The sequence below is a fragment of the Symphalangus syndactylus genome, chromosome 8 (genome assembly GCF_028878055.3).
Source record: "Symphalangus syndactylus isolate Jambi chromosome 8, NHGRI_mSymSyn1-v2.1_pri, whole genome shotgun sequence".
Lineage (NCBI taxonomy): Eukaryota > Metazoa > Chordata > Mammalia > Primates > Hylobatidae > Symphalangus > Symphalangus syndactylus.
This window is the reverse complement of record NC_072430.2, coordinates 100,173,882-100,190,317: the sequence shown is the minus strand read 5'-3', so window position 1 is coordinate 100,190,317 and position 16,436 is coordinate 100,173,882. Positions and strand designations below refer to the sequence as shown.

The window sequence follows — 16,436 nt, the reverse complement described above, 5'->3', positions numbered from 1 at the left end:
GTGAATGTATCAATATGTTAACTGGGTGGGGTGCTTTGGCTTTGGTTCTGGGTGGACACCATAGTGTAATGTTCATATGATTACTTTGATTGTATTTAATATCAGTAGTGTCTGCAAATTACTTAGTGGCTAGGCTGTGGGTGTTTGTGGAGGCTGTGATGAGGCTTTGCTAAGGACAGGGATACCAGGTAGGCTAGTCCTTAGGTCCCTAGTTGGTGCGTGGGGGCACTGGCAGGGGATTTGGTATGACTCATGGAGGGCAGTATCTGGGTCCCAGGAGGAGTGTGTCGGTGCTGGCAATGGTGGCAGTGGGCTAGGTAGACTGGTCCTTGGTTTCCTGGGTGGCATGCTTGGGCACCGGCAGTGTTGAGCCCTGGGAATGCCAGTCCTTAGGTCTCTAGGCAGAGCATGTGGGCACTAGTAGGCAAGGAGATCTGCTCTTTGGGGCCCAGATGGGTTGCGTAGATGCCAGCAATAGTGAAGGCAGGTTGGTCCTTGAGTGCTAGAATGGATCACACCCAGAGTATTGGTGTCGGCCACAGGCCAGCTGGAAAGGTCCAGGGTGGGGCAGGTGGGCACTGGCAGCGTCTGCAGTGGGGTGGGCAGACTGGTCCCTGGACCCCCAGGTGGGACACACAGTGGCCCTGCTGATGAGGGGGCACGGTTATTGTTGGTGGCAGTGGCCCCAGGTAGACTGCTCTTAGGCTCTGGGGAGTACACACTTTGGTTCCCAATACCTTGGGGGAAGACTCTTTGATGTGCTGGACTGCCTATTCCTTGGGTAGTAGGACACTGCATGAACTTGGGTGCTGGTGATGTGGCTCCCCACGGGGTTCAGCCAATGCCATGCTATTGTAGCCCTCTGGGTGGATGTAGGGGGATGTCAGTGGGGCCTTAAGAATGTGGAGGCCAGGCACGGTGGCTCATGCCTGTAATCCCAGAACTTTGAGAGGCTGAGGCGGGCAGATCACCTGAGGTCAGGAGTTCAAGACTAGCCTGGCCCACATGGTGAAACCCTGTCCCTACTAAAAATACAAAAAAATTAGCTGGGCATGGTGTCGGGCACCTATAATTCCAGCTACTTGGGAGGCTGAGGCAGGAGAATTGCTTGAACTCAGGAGGCAGAGGTTTCAGTGAGCTGAGATCACACCATTGCACTCCAGCCTGGGCAACAAGAGTGAAACTCTGTCTGAAAAAAACAAACAAACAAAAAGAATGTGGAGATGCAGGTACTATTGTACCAAGGGCAGGGTATAATCCTGTGGTGTTGGCTCTGCTCTCAAAATGGTGCAGTGCTATAGCAGCTTGGGTTCCAGAAGTGGGATTTAGCCCAAGTTCCCTTTCTGGATCAATGCAGTTGTGGGTGCTCCATGCAGCACCCTATGCTAGGCTCAGGGATTCTGAGAGCCAACAGGCTTTTTTGTATCTAGGACCGCAGGTTTCTTTGGTGGAAATGTGAGCAGCTGGGAAATATCTCACTTACAATGCTCTTGTAATGGAGCATTCCTCCTGGCTCTGGGCTGAACTGGGCTACTGCCCTACTTTCCTCTCTACATTGCCATCTTGAGCTTTCCATGCCTCAGAGGGTCCCTGTTTTTTCTCTGCTGGATTCCAGTGTTCTCCCCTAGATGCTCTACTTGATGTGTGTTTATGTACTTGCTGTTTTGGTCCTCCTTTATAGAGAAGATAGGCACTGGGTGCCTCTCTTCAACTACTTCATAAAATCATTCTTGAGAGCAGTTTGGCAGTAAACATGACAGTCTTCTGTTATCTTCTCTTCTCCTTTGTTCATTTAGTTTTCTTCCTCCAACAAATCCAAAGTGCCTTAGAGGTGGTGAAAAGACCCATCAGACTTCATACACTAGAAGGTGATGCAACAATGGTTGCAGGTTATATCAATATTTTTTGAAAATAAAAAGTTTTACATTTTGTTAAAATATAATTTATCAATTTTCCTTTTGTTGTTCATACTTTTGGAGTCATAAAAATCTTTTCCTAATACGAATTCTCAAAGATTTCCTCCTATATTTTCTTCTGGAAGTCTTATAGGTTTTTTTTTTTTTTTTTTTTGGAGATGGAGTCTTTGTCTGTCACCCAGGCTGGAGTGCAGTGGTGTGATCTTGGCTCACTGCAACCTCCACCTCCCAGGTTCAAGCGATTTTCCTACCTCAGCCTCTCAAGTACCTGGGATTACAGGTGTGCACCACCACAACCAGCTAATTTTTGTATTTTTAGTATAGATGAGGTTTCACCATGTTGGTCAGGCTGGTCTCAAACTCCTGACCACGGGTGATCCGTTTGCCTCGGCCTCCCAAAGTGCTGGGATTACAGGCATGAACCACTGTGCCTGGCCTAGGTTTTTAAAAATAATTTTAACTCTTACATTTACATGCGTGATACATTTCAACTTCATTTTTGTCTATGGTGTAAGGTGCGGTTTGAGGTTCAATTTTTTGGCATATAAATGTTCAAAGGTTTCAACCCCTAATCCCTTGAATTACCTTGGTATACTTGTGGAAAATAATTTGACCATATACAAGGGGCTATTTCTGTTCCATTGATCTATATGTTTATTTTTACACCAGTACCATACTTACCTTGATTACTTTAGCTTCATAGTAAGTTTTGAAATTAGATAGTTTAAGCCCTCAAAATTTATTCTGCTTTTTCAAAATTATTTTGGGTGTTTTAGGTCTTTTGCATTTCTACATACATTTAGAGATCAGCTTGTCAGATTTTGCAAAGGAAAAATGCCTACTGGGACTTAGAAACCTTTGCATTGAGACTATGAATCAATTTTTGGATAATTGTCATTTCAGTTATACTGAGTTGCCTAGTCCATGAACATGTTATTTCTCTCCACTTATTTAGATCTTTGGTTGCTCTCAGCACTTTATATACATTTTTGTGTAGAAATCTTGCCCTTCTTTTTAAAAATGTAATCCCATTAAAAATTTTATTGTGAATGAAATTATTGAATTTTATTTTCTGGTTGTTCTTTGCCAGTATATAGAAAAATCAATTGATTTTTGCTTGTTGACCTTACATTTTTGAGACCTTACTAAACTTACTTATTTTAGAGCTTTTAAAAGTTCCTTAGAATTTCCTATACATACGATCATGCTGTATGCAAGTAAAAACAATTTTATTTCTTCATTTCCAACTTGGATGCTCTTCTTTTTATATCCTTTTTGCACTTATTAGGTCCTTTGGTATATTATTGAAAAGAATTGGTGAGAGTGGAATTCTTAGTCTAAGGGAGAAAGCATTCAGATTTTCACATTAATGTGAAATGTTAGTTGTAGGTTTTTAAGACACTTTGTGGAGAAAGGGAACCCTTGTACAGTGTTGATGAGAATGCAAATTAGTGCAGCCATTATGGAAAACGGTATGAATATTTGTCAAAAAAAACTAATAGAATTACCATATGATCTAGCAATCTCATTTTTGGGTATTCACCCAAAAGATTTTAAATTAGTATATTCAAAAGACATCTGCATGCCCATGTTCATTTCAGCACTGTTTATAATAGCTGAGTTATGTAATCAACCTGACTGTCCATCAGCAGGTGAATAGATAAAAAAAAATGTGGTATATATACACAATGGAATACACTTCAGCCTTAAAAAAGGGAAATTTTGTCATTTAACTTGGATGGAATTGAAGAACAGTATGCTAAGTGATATAAGATAGGTACAGAGAGACAAATATGCATGTTCTCATATGTTTAATTTAAAATACTCAAACTAAAAGAAGCAGAGAGTAGAATGGTTGTTACCAGAGGCTGGAGGGAGGCAGGGGGAATGGGGAGATGATGGTTAAAGGCTACAAAGACTTAATTAGACAGGGGTAAGTTTTGTTTTTTTCTTTAAAACGTATTGTACAGCATGGTAAATATAGTAAATGTACATTTCAAAATCTTTGAGAGTAAATTTCATAAATTCTCCACACAAAGTGTTAAGCATTTGAGGTGATGGATATGTTAATTAGCTTTAATTATTCCACATTGCATTCATAAATCATAACACTACTTTTTACCTTATAATCGTATACAACTATAAATCGTCAATTTACAGTTAAATTACATATTAAATAATTAAATGAAGAAAAATAATACAACGTGGGCTCAAAAAATATGTAAAGGAAATAGAAAGATATCTTTTATCACTTCCTTTCCAAATTTGCTGAGAGATTTTGTCATGAATGAATCCTGGATTTTTGTTAAATCCTTTTTCTGTGTCTATTGAGGTGATCATTTGGTTTTTGTCCTTTATTCTATTAGTGTGCTATATTACATTAGTTGCTTTTTATATATTAGTGCAACTTTGCATTCCTCTCACTTAGTCATTGTGTGTAATCCTTTTAATATGTTGCTGGATTTGATTTGCTAGTATTTTGTTAGAGATTTTTTAGTTTATATTCATGAATGATATGGCCCTGTAGTTTTCTTGTGATATTGTTGTCTGGCTTTGATATCAGGCCATTAATGGCCTCATAAAAAGAGTTGGGAAGTGTTTTTACGTCTTCTATTTTCTGAAAGAATCTGTGTAGAATTGGTATTATTTCCTCCTTGTTTGACCAAATTCATTAGTGAAGCCATCTGGACTTGAACTTTTCTTGGTTGGAAAGTTAATTAGTAATTCAATTAGTGTACTTGATACAGATCTAATCAGATTTTCTGTTGTTTATTGGGTCATATTTGATCCTTTTTTGCCTTTTGGGAATGTATTCTTTTTATGTAATTTGTTGGCAGAAAGCTGTTCAGATAACCTCCTTGTTTTCAGCCCTCCTACTCATTCTCTCCTTTGGTATCTGCCAACCATGATACCAGAGCCTTTTCTAGTGGTCTCCCAGGCAGATTGTTTTCCTTCCTGTATGAGTTTTGGGCTGTGGTGTTTTAAACTCTGTTTCATCTGTCCTCTCTTTTATGGTTTGGCTCTGTGTGCCCACCCAAATCTCATCTTGAATTGCACCCCATAATTCCCATATGTTGTGGGAGGGACCTAGTGGGACATAATTGAATCATGGGGGTGGTTTCTCCCATACTGTTCTCGTGGTAATGAATAAGTCTCACGAGATCTGATGGTTTGATAAGGGGAAACCCATTTCACTTGGTTCTCATTTCTCTCTCTTGCTACCACACGTAAGAAGTACCTTTTGCCTTCTGCCATGATTGTGAGACTTCCCTAACCACATGGAACTGTAAGTTCTATTAAACCTATTTCTTTTGTAAATTGCCCAGTCTCGGGTATGTCTCTATCAGCAGCATGAAAATGGACTAATACAGTAAATTGGTACCAGTATAGTGGGGTGTTGCTGAAAAGATACACAAAAATGTGGAAGCAACTTTGGAACTGGGCAAAAGGTAGAGATTGGAACAGTTTGGAAGGCTCAGAAAAAAATAGGAAAATGTGGGAAAGTTGGGAACTTCCTAGAGACTTGTTGAATGGCTTTGACCAAAAGCCTGATAGTGATATGGACAATAAGATCCAGGCTGAGGTGGTCTCAGATGGAGATGAGGAACTTGCTGGGAACTGGAGCAAAAGTGACTCTTGTTATGTTTTAGCAAAGAGACTGGTGGCATTTTGCCCCTGCCCTAGGGATTTGTGGAACTTTGAACTTGAGAGAGATGATTTAAGGTATCTGGTGGAAGAAATTTCTAGGCAGCAAAGCATTCAAGCGGTGACTTAGGTGATGTTAAAGGCATTCAGTTTCATAAGAGATGCAGTGCATAAAAATTTGCAACCTGACAATACGATAGGAAAAAAAAATCTTATTTTCAGAGGAGAAATTAAAGCCAGCTGCAGAAATTTGCGTAAGTAACGAGGAGCCAAATGTTAATCCCCAAGACAATGGGAAAAATGTCTCCAGGGCATGTCAGAGGTCTTCATGGCAGCCTCTCCCATCACAGGTCCAGAAGCCCAGGAGAAAATGGTTCTGTGGGCCAGACCCAGGGTCCCCGTGCTGTATGCAAGCTAGGGACTTGGTACCCTGTGTCCCAGCCGTTCCAGCTGTGGTTGAAAGGGGCCAACGTGGAGCTTGGGCCGTGGCTTAAGAGGGTGCAAGCCTCAATTCTTGGCAGCTTCCATGTGGTGTTGAGCTTGCAGGTGCACAGAAGTCAAGAATTGGGCTTTGGGAACCTTCACCTAGATTTCAGAGGATGTATAGAAATGCCTGGATGCCCAGGCAAAAGTTTCCTGCAAGGGCAGGGCCCTCATGGAGAACCTCTGGTATAGCAGGGCAGAAGGGAAATGTGGGGTCAGAGCCTCTACACAGAGTTCCTACTGGGGCACTGCCTAGTGGAGCTGTGAGAAAAGGGCCACTGTCCTTCAGACCCCAGAATGGTAGATCCACTGACAGCTTGCACCATTTGTCTGGAAAAGCTGCAGACACTCAACACCAGTCTGTGAAAGCAGCCAAGAGTGAGGCTGTACCCTGTAAAGCCACAGGGCAGAGATGCCCAAGACCATGGGAACCCACCTCTTGCATCAGCATGACCTGGATGAGAGACCTGGAGTCAAAGGAGATCATTTTGGAGCTTGAAAATTTTACTGCCCTGCTGGATTTTGGACTTGCATGGGCTCTGTAACCACTTTGTCTTGGCCAGTTTCTCCCATCTGGAATGGCTGTATTTACCCAATACCTATACCCCAATTATATCTAGGAAGTAACTAGCTTGTTTTGACTTTATATGCTCATAGGTGGAAGGGACTTGCCTTGTCTCAGATGAGACTCTGGACTGTGGACTTTTGGGTTAATGCTGAAATGAGTTAAGACTTTGGGAGACTGTTGGGAAGGTATGATTGGTTTTGAAATGTGAAGACATGAGATTTGGAGGGGCCAGGGGTAGAATGACATGGTTTGGCTCCATGCCCCCACCCAAATTGCATCTTGAATTGTACTCCCATAATTACCACATGTTGTGGGAGGGACCCAGTGGGAGATAATTGAATCATGGGGGCGGTTTCTCCCAGATTATTCCCATGGTAGTGAGTAAGTCTCATGGGATCTGATGGTTTGATAAGGGGAAACCCCTTTCCCTTGGCTCTCATTTCTCTGTCTTTCTGCTATCATGTAAGAAGTGACTTTCGCCTTCTGCCATGATTGTGAGGCCTCCCTAACCACATGGAACTGTAAGTCCATTAAACCTTTTTCTTTTTCAAATTGCCCAGTCTCAGGTATGTCTTTATCAACAGTGTGAAAACGGACTAATATACTCTCCTTTTCAGGTTCCAGAAATTTGTGAAATATCTCCTTAGCTGATGACTTTTCTTCTAGTTTCTTCACAATTAATGGGTTAAAATTATTTCACTACTATTTTTTTTCAGGGCAATTTTAAAAAGGGATGCTCATGCCACCATCTTGAACCAAAAGCTTCTGCTGATTTTGTAAAGAGAAAAAAAATCAATATAGTTCTTTTCATTTTTGAGAAATAAAGTACATATTTTCTCTGTACCCAGGCCACTTGTCTCCTCTATTGATTGTTTTATTTCTGAATGGAATAAGCCTGGCTGTTTGGAAGCACATATTGATGGGCAAATTCTTCCTTTCATAGTTAATTAGCTGTATGACCAAGGGGAGGTTATTTAAACCTCTCTGACATTCAATTTCTTCATCTGTGAAATGGGAATAATTATGTCATTGTCTTCTTTAACAATAGGTGTGAGGATTATAAATAATATATGTGAAACTATTGAGAGCTTGAGTAGGTAATCAATAAAAAGCTGCCATTATTATTGCTCTCGGTGAGGAGAAATAATAATTGCTGGCCCTAGAATGATAGAATCATGGAGTTTTAGAGCTGAAAGGATCTTCACTCTCACTGGAAGAACTTCTACAGCCATTCCTACAACCCCCAACCTTCTACCTCCTCACCCACCCTTGCCCTGCTGCATCTTTCTAGGCAGGCATTATTCACATGGAGAATGAGGTTTGTTTGATTCTTAGAATTCAGTAAGGTAGGTAAGATGAGCATTTCTGCCATAAAACAAACAAACAAAAAAACAGTTACTGAGGTCATACGCTTTATAGTGGCAGAATCTGAACCCAGATTTCCTGATTCCTGAAATACGTTACTCCTGAGTTCTCTTCTGTATAGTCAACAATGTAATGAGAAGATTATATTTGTAGTTAGAATAATCAACTCTTTTCTCTCCATGTACTAAATACTTTGAGGATTTCTACTACTTTCATACTTGCATTCCCTCACTTAACAAACATTTATTGATCACTAGCTATGTATTGAATTAAACTGAGACATTACCCAAAGCCTTGACTCTTTTATCTTGTCCATATAATTGAAAAGAATATGTAAAATTCACAAAACACTGGATTCCTGGATTTGCAAAAGATAAATAAGTTAGAGGATCTATTCTGGGTACCCACTTTGGTATGGTATCTCAGATATACTCAATGAACCTCGAGTCTCCCCTCACTGGGCAGTTAGTGGGAAGATGTATTTAATTATACAGCATCACTGACCTGTATCCATTTTAGATGAAGTTGAGATCCAGAGAATGATACAGTCAATTATAAAGACGTAAAGCTATCCCAGAACAACTTATTTTTCGAAAATGTGAACTATGCCTTTCTGCCCAGTGCATCCTCAGAACATGTCACAAAATGTGGCTCATATTTGGCATATATTTTGAATTGAATTATAGTTACAAACATTATTGTATTATATGAACACATACCTAATAATAAATACATAGGCACATAAGAGCTTCCATGTCACTGATTGCTAACTTGTATGTCTATAGAAATCTGAGAAATGGCCTTTTGAAGAATGTGTCTGTGCCTTCTGCAAAACTGTGTTTAAAGTACTTTCCATCAGTGTTCTTTTTAAAACTCATATTTATGAATAACCATACATATTTTAGGAATAATGCAAGAGTGTTCCTTTATAATTTCAAAGAAGAGAGAGCTTGATTCTTGAGTAATGAGGAAGAATAAGTAAAGGCCATCAAGAAGCGTGTGATTTCTGAATAGGTCTTGCAAGTAACTTCCAATATAATTGTCTATGAATAAAGTATTTGGAGAGGAATATAGCACCAAACAAATGTGTATACTGTTTGTAAAATGTTCAACAATTCATTTTTCCTTATGATTTAATAGAAAATAGTCCTGGTGTTCTTATATCCATTGTTTTATGTTCTAACTGCCCCTTATCTACTTTTGAATAGTATGTTTATCGTTTTCTTAGGCAACAAGATGCTGACTTAGACTCAGCTGTCCCTGATGGAAGCACAATTCCAAAACCGACCGCTTCTGCTATAGAGAAAGACACCTTGGTAACTGGCCATTTCTTTTGTCAGTATAATTGAAAATGAAAGAAACACTTGAAGATAATTTTATACTTTTGAGATCACTCTGTGCTCCTCCTTTGTGAAACTCTGTGGACATAGGAATAAATACAGAGTTCTATAAAAAGGCTCTATGGGATTTATAGAAGAAATCATTCTCTCCCTTGCCACCTAAGACCACAATTTAAAAAAATTTCAAATCTACCTGCTCTCCATATTAAAGCCAGCTTCAGTCATATATAGCTTTACATGCCTTAATTTTTTATGAGAAATTATCCTATAATAATTATGTAATGTATATTTTACAAGGCATATTAATGTACTTTAGAAATAGTAATTCTTCAAGTATTTAAATACATAATAATTTTTAAAAATGTAAATATCAAAGACAACACTGCTAATTCAAAAGTATTTTGACATTTAAATTTTTTCTAATAAGTGACTTGTAAAAATTTGTGAACATATATTGAAGTTAAATGTTCATTATTATAGAAATAATAAGTTGTTTTAAAATGAATATTTTATGAACACACACAATAGCAGCTATAAAATTATAGTATGGAATATTAATAGGCTAGTTGGAAATGTCCTAAATCCTATTGTATAATATTTTTGGAATTAATATATAGAGATACTGATTTGCTTACAGCTTTTAAGATCTACTTCTGATAATAATAAAAAGACAAAAACTAACAAATCATTTTTTAAAATTTACAAAACACTAATTCAGCATGGACTCTGTTAAGTACATCATGTATTTGGTAATATAACTTGATGTTTTACAGTATAGTTATTAACTGAGATAAGAGTTTTAGTTTTCATGAAAATACACATTTGTAACATTTAGGAGATCTCAAATAATGCCTATGGGAATTGTACCAAATACTTTTTTATGCTTTATAAATACTTTGTTCTCCTAAAACTTGAATTTTGCTCAGTAGTTTTATTTTGATAAACATACTTCTTTTGTTAAACATCTACATTTTTTCTATCTTCTTTTTATAGAGATATTACTATTATATTCACCATGGAATTGATACAGACCATGTAGCCCCAATGGAAGATTCTTGGCTAGAACATGTACTGGATTTAGTTCCACAACGTCTGAAAGTCTTCACTGGCAGCATAGTTACGTTATCTGATGAAATGAGAGAGGATTATCTTCTTAGTGTAAAGAAATCCGTAGGTAAATTGGTATTATGCTTTGATTTTTAATTTGAATATGTGTCTCATTAAAGATAATTTTTGTATTAATAATTAATACCTATACTTGAAACTAGTCACAATATTATAATTATGCCATTTCTTACATTGCTGTTATATTACTTAAGATCTGAGGCAAATTCCATTAATGTAGTATTACAAAAAATAATTCTATTTCTATTTGTAGGGATATATCCCCACCACAAAGGATAGCACTGAAGAAAATTATAAAACATTAATTTCAATCTCTCAAGATATTTATTGAATGTCTAACTTATGCAAGGCATTAGGCATTTAGGAGATAGTCTCTCCCTTTAAGATGGTCTCTTCATTTCAGGATCTTTTGGTGTAGACATGAGACAAGACATACATATTTAAATAATTACCTAAAAGTGTAAGCATTAACAATGAACATTAATATTACTTATGTCATAAATTAGAATGTGATTAATACAGAATTGTTGCAGTAGACCAAAGGTTGACAAACTATAGCTCACAGGCAAATCTGGCCACTGCCTGTTTTCATAAAGTTTTATTGGAACATAGCCACACTAATTCATTTGCATGTTATCTACAAATCTGGCTGCTTTTGAGCTACAAGAACAAAATCGAGCAGTTGTGACAGAGTCCTTGTGGCCCACAAAGTCGAAAATAGTTAACAGTCTAACCCTTTACATAAATAATTTGTTGACCCATGGTACAGACAAATAGATGCTAAGGCTGACTGATTACCAGAACCGTTTTAAAAATACTGACTTCTGGCCCCACCTGAATTAAAATCCCTGGAGTCAGGGCCTTGGAATCTGTACTTTAAAAAAAGCGTCTCCAGTTGGTTGTGATAGTAAACCTAGTATGACGAATGCTGTGTTCAAAGTTGAAGAAATAATAATGCTTTGGAGTAATGTGGGGACCCTTATTGGTGGAAGACATTCATTGTATTCATGACTTCTATGGAGTATACTGGTGATATAAAAATAAAAAGCCTAATCCCTGCCCTCAGAGTTCATAGTGTAATGTGGGAGATAGACAAATAACTAAATATAAAGCAAAGTAATAAGTCCAAAGAGGAAAGAAACAGAAGATACACTGCAAGGGAGAAGAGGTCATCTCTGACTTGTTAGGAAGGACTCTGGAGGAGCCTAAACTAAGTCTTGAAGGATGAGCAACAGTCTAGTTGGGAATATGCTCGGCCTAGGAAATGGTGTGAATGATAGCAGACGCCCATGAGAGGCTCTTCTGGGCTTGTTAAGCAATTCTGAAGCCAAAGCATAGGGTGCATCTGGGGAAGGGGACAGAATCTGAAGGGCCTTATATGCCTTTTTAGAGCACTTAAAGGTAAAGGAGAGTCTCTGAAGGATTGTAGGGAAGGGGGTAATACATACGATTTGCATATTAGAGCTTCTTGAAAAACGGGCAGAAGAATTAGAATTAAATGTGAATTAAAGACCATAGAAGACAGAAGCGAGGTAGCTGACTTTACTGATTTTATAACAAGACTGTTTTATGCCCTTATGCAATTTAAAAGAGAACAAGGCAATACTGTTGTTCCTTGGTATCCACAGGAGATTGGTTCCAGGACACTCCCCTCCCCGACAGATACCAAAATCTGCAGATGCTCAAGTCTCTGATATAAAATGGCATAGTATTTGCATATAACCTATGTACATCCTCCCATATACTTTAAATCATCTCCAGATTTCTTATACTACCTCATACAATGTACATGCTATGTAAATCGTTGTTACACTGTGTATTTTTATTTGTATCATTTTTATTATTGTCTGTTATTTTTATTGTTATTTTTTTCTGAATATAAACCTGCAGATACAGAGGGCCAACTGTATGTACCTTTTCTCAGTGAAATAGAACTACTACTATCCTGTATTGTTGACCTTGAATTCAACAAGAATATTTTTGATGGAATAGCTATAAAGGAAAATGTAATATTAAGAGCAATTATTCCTTTCAAATGAAAGAGGAGGGACACATTGTTTTAAGAAAGGGAACATATATCCTCAAAGACACAGACATGATACATTTTCTTGTAAGATTTTAAAAGTTTTCTTCTGTTCACAAATGCACAAATTGCTGATTATTAAATAACTTTAATATAATTTAAACAGTTAGTAGAACTAGCTTTGCAATTGCTTGGAAATGTACTACAGTTAATATAAGGTTATTTATCAGAATTTTAAAATTTTCTTTTAGTTGATTTTGTTTTAAAAGATCCTCGAGAGAAAGATGGTAAGAAGACAGATGAACTTCCACCCCATCGTGCTGAGTAAGTGATCAGATTTCTCTAAGAATGTTGATTATGTGACCATTTCTGTATATGTTTATATATTTATACACCAATTATATTTTCTCAAATGTATGTTTATAATTTACATATAAATAAATGTATATGTGTGTATGTATATATTTCATATACAGGCTTGCCTCATCTTATTGCACTTTGCTTTGTTGTGCTTCACAGATACTGTGTTTTTTGCAAATAGGAGGTTTGTGAGGGTTTTTTGCAACTGAAGGTCTTTGTCAAGCAAGTCTATTGGCATCATTTTCCTAACAGCATATGCTCACTTTGTGTCTGGTCTGTGTGTCAGTTTTGGTAATTCTCACGATATTTTAAGCTTTTTCTGTTATTATTATATCTGTTATGGTGATCTGTGATCAGTAATCTCTGATGTTACTATTATAATTATCTTGGAAATCCACAAACTGCACCCATGTAAGATGGCAAACGATGTCAATAAATGTTGTGTGTGTTCTGACTCCTCCACCAACCAGTCACTCCCCCATTTCTCTTCCTTTCCTAAGGCCTCCCTAATTCCCTGAGAGAGAACAGTATTGAAAATAGGCCAAGTAACCCACGATGGCCTCTGAGTTGCACATTTCTCACTTTAAATCAAAAGCTAGAAATGATTAAGCTTAGTGAGGAAGACATGTTGAAAGCCAAGATAGGCCAAAGCTAGGCCTCTAGTACCAGTTAGCCAGGTTGTGAATGCAAAGGAAATTAAAAGTGCTATTCCAGTGAACAAATGACTGACAAGAAAGTGAAACAGCCTTATTGCTGATATGGAGGAAGTGGTCTGGAGGAAGATCAAACCAGCCATGACATTTCCTTAAGCCAGAGCCTAATCCAGAGCAAAGCCCTAACTCTCTTCAGTTCCGTGAAGGCTGAGAAAGGTAAGGAAGCTGCAGAAGAAATGTTTGAAGGTAGCAGAGGTTGCTTTATGAGGTTTAAGAAAAGAAGCAATCTCCATAACGGAGCAAGGGTTGAAAAATTAACTATTGGGTTCCTTGTTAGGCAGTTCTTGTGTTGCTATAAAGAAATACCGGAGACTGGGTGATTTATAAAGAAGAGAGGTTTAATTGGCTCACAGTTGTTCAGGTTTTATAGGAAGTATGGTGCTGGCACCTGCTTGACATCTGGGGAGGCCTTGGGAAGCTTACAATCATGGCAGAAGGCAAAGCGGGAGCAGGCATCTCACATGGAGAGAGCAGGATGAAGAGTGAGAGGGAAGATGCCACACACTTTTAAACATCCAGATCTCATGAGAACTATTGCGAGGATAGTGCCAAGAGGATGATGCTAAACCATTTTTGTGAAACCTGTCCCCATGATCCAGTCACCTCCCAGCAGGCCCCACCTCCAGCACTGGGGATTACATTTCAACCTGAGATTTGGAGGGGATATACAAACTATATCAGGGACTGTGCTGGTACCTGGGTGTTGGGATAAACTGTTCCCCAAACCTCAGCATCACACAATATACCCATGTAACAAATATACCTGCACCTATACCCCCTGAATCTAAAATAAAAGTTGAAATTATAGAAAAAAATTTTGAAAGGCTATATCTACTATAGTGATTTCTGTGAGGGATCTTGGCAAAGTGAATTGAAAACTTTCTGGAAGAGATTCACTGTTGTAGATGCTGTTAAGCACATTTGTGATTCATACAAGGTAGTAAAAATATCAACATGAGCAGAAGTTTGGAAGAAATTCAACCCTTATGGATGACTTTGAGTGGCTCAAGACTTCAGTGGAGGAAGTCACTGCAGATGTGTTGGAAAGATGTGTTGGAAGCCAGAGAACAAGAATTAGAAGTGGAGCCTGAAGATGTGACTGAATTTCTGCCATCACATGATGAAACTTGAACAGATGAGGAGTTGCTTCTTATGGATGAGCAAAAAAAGTGGTTTCTTAAGATGGATTCTACTCCTGGTGAAGATGCTGTGAACACTGAAATGACAACAAAGGATTTAGAATATTACATAAGCTTAGTTGATAAGGCAGCATCAGAGTTCGAGAAGATTGATTCCAATTTTGAAAAGTTCTAGTTGGGTACAATGCTATCGAATAGCATTGAATGCTGCAGAGAAATCTTTCATGAAAAGAAGAGTCAATTGATGATGTGGCAGATGTCATTGCTGTCTTATTTTTAAAAATTGCCACAGCTTGGTTAGTTAGAAACCATTAACTTTCCACCAGCAAAAAGATTATGACTCGCAAAATGCTCAGGTGATTGTTAGTATTTTGTGGTAATAAAGTATTTTAAAATTAAGGTGTATACATTTTTTTTTCGAGACAGAGTCTCGCTCTCTTGCCCAGGCTGGAGTGCAGTGGTGTGATCTTGGCTCACTGCAACCTCTGCCTCCGGGGTTCAAGTGATTCTCCTGCCTCAGCCTTCTGAGTAGCTGGGATTATAGGTGTGCACCACCACGCCCGGCTAATTTTTGTATTTTTAGTAGAGACGGGGTTTAACCATGTTGGCCAGGCTTGTCTCAAACTCCTGACCTCAAGTGATCCACCTGCCTCAGCCTCCCACAGTGCTGGGATTACAGGTGTGAGCCACCGCACCTGGCTTCCTTTTTTCATTTGTAATTTTCTTGAGATAGGGTTTCTTTGTTTCCCAGGTTGGAGTGCAATGCCGTGATCACAGTTCAGTGCAGCCTTAACCTCCCAGACCTAAGTGATCCTCCCACATCAGTTTCTCAAGTAGTTGGGACCACAGGTGCATATCACTATGCCCAGCTAATTAAAAAAAATTTTTTTTTAGAGACGCAATCTCCCTATGTTGCCTAGGCTGGTCTCGAACTCCTGGGCTCAAGAAATCCTCCCACCTTGGCCTCCCAAAGTGCTGAGATTACAGGTGTGAGCCACTGTGCCTGGCCCTACATTTTATTTTAAAGATATAATGCCATTGCCTGATTAGTAGACTACAGTATAGCATAAACATAAGTTTTGTATGCACTGGGAAACCAAAAATTTGTGTGATGTGCTTAATTGCAATATTTGCCTTATGGGGGTGGTCTTGAACCAAACCTGCAATATCTCCATTGTAAGCCTCTATACAACTAATTGTTCTTATGTGCTTTATTTATGTATTTAAGCCTAACGTTACATTTATCAGTTGATGGATCGATAGGTAGATGACTAGACACAGATGGACACTAAGATGGTTAAAACATAAGTACTTGGTGGAAAGAATATGATATAGGTTTTTTAATCCCCATAGCAACTAGCACAGACTTCAGATACGGTAGTGGCGTAAAAGCTTGATTTTTTGGGAACATTGGGAACATTGCAGAATATATATATTTATAGAATGTATTTCAATTTATTACGTGGATGGAAATATAGAACACATAATGGGAAAATCTCCTTGCTGTGTATTTTCTCTAATACTAACATTTAGGAATAAATCTCTTAAATAGTTTGAAGGATGGAACTTATATGATTAAATAGCCACTTCAGTTTTATTTTCTTTTATATCATTTTAAAATGCCCCAGCGGCCAAGTGCGGTGGCTCACGCCTGTAATTCCAGCACTTTGGGAGGCTGAGAAGAGCAGATCACTTGAGGTCAGGAGTTTGAGACCAGTTCTGGCCAATGTGGTGAAACCCCGTCTCTACTGAAAATACG

General features: G+C 38.4%; 1 protein-coding gene across 1 annotated transcript in view; it reads left to right on the top strand.

The window, feature by feature from the left end:
* The window catches only part of DNAH7 (dynein axonemal heavy chain 7), a 380,869-nt gene that overhangs the window by 72,351 nt on the left and 292,082 nt on the right, over positions 1-16,436 (top strand). The window contains exons 8-10 of the mRNA XM_055290080.2: positions 9,206-9,293; positions 10,311-10,491; positions 12,717-12,789. Coding sequence (XP_055146055.1) covers positions 9,206-9,293; positions 10,311-10,491; positions 12,717-12,789 — 342 coding nt within the window. The remainder of the gene's footprint in view (positions 1-9,205; positions 9,294-10,310; positions 10,492-12,716; positions 12,790-16,436) is intronic.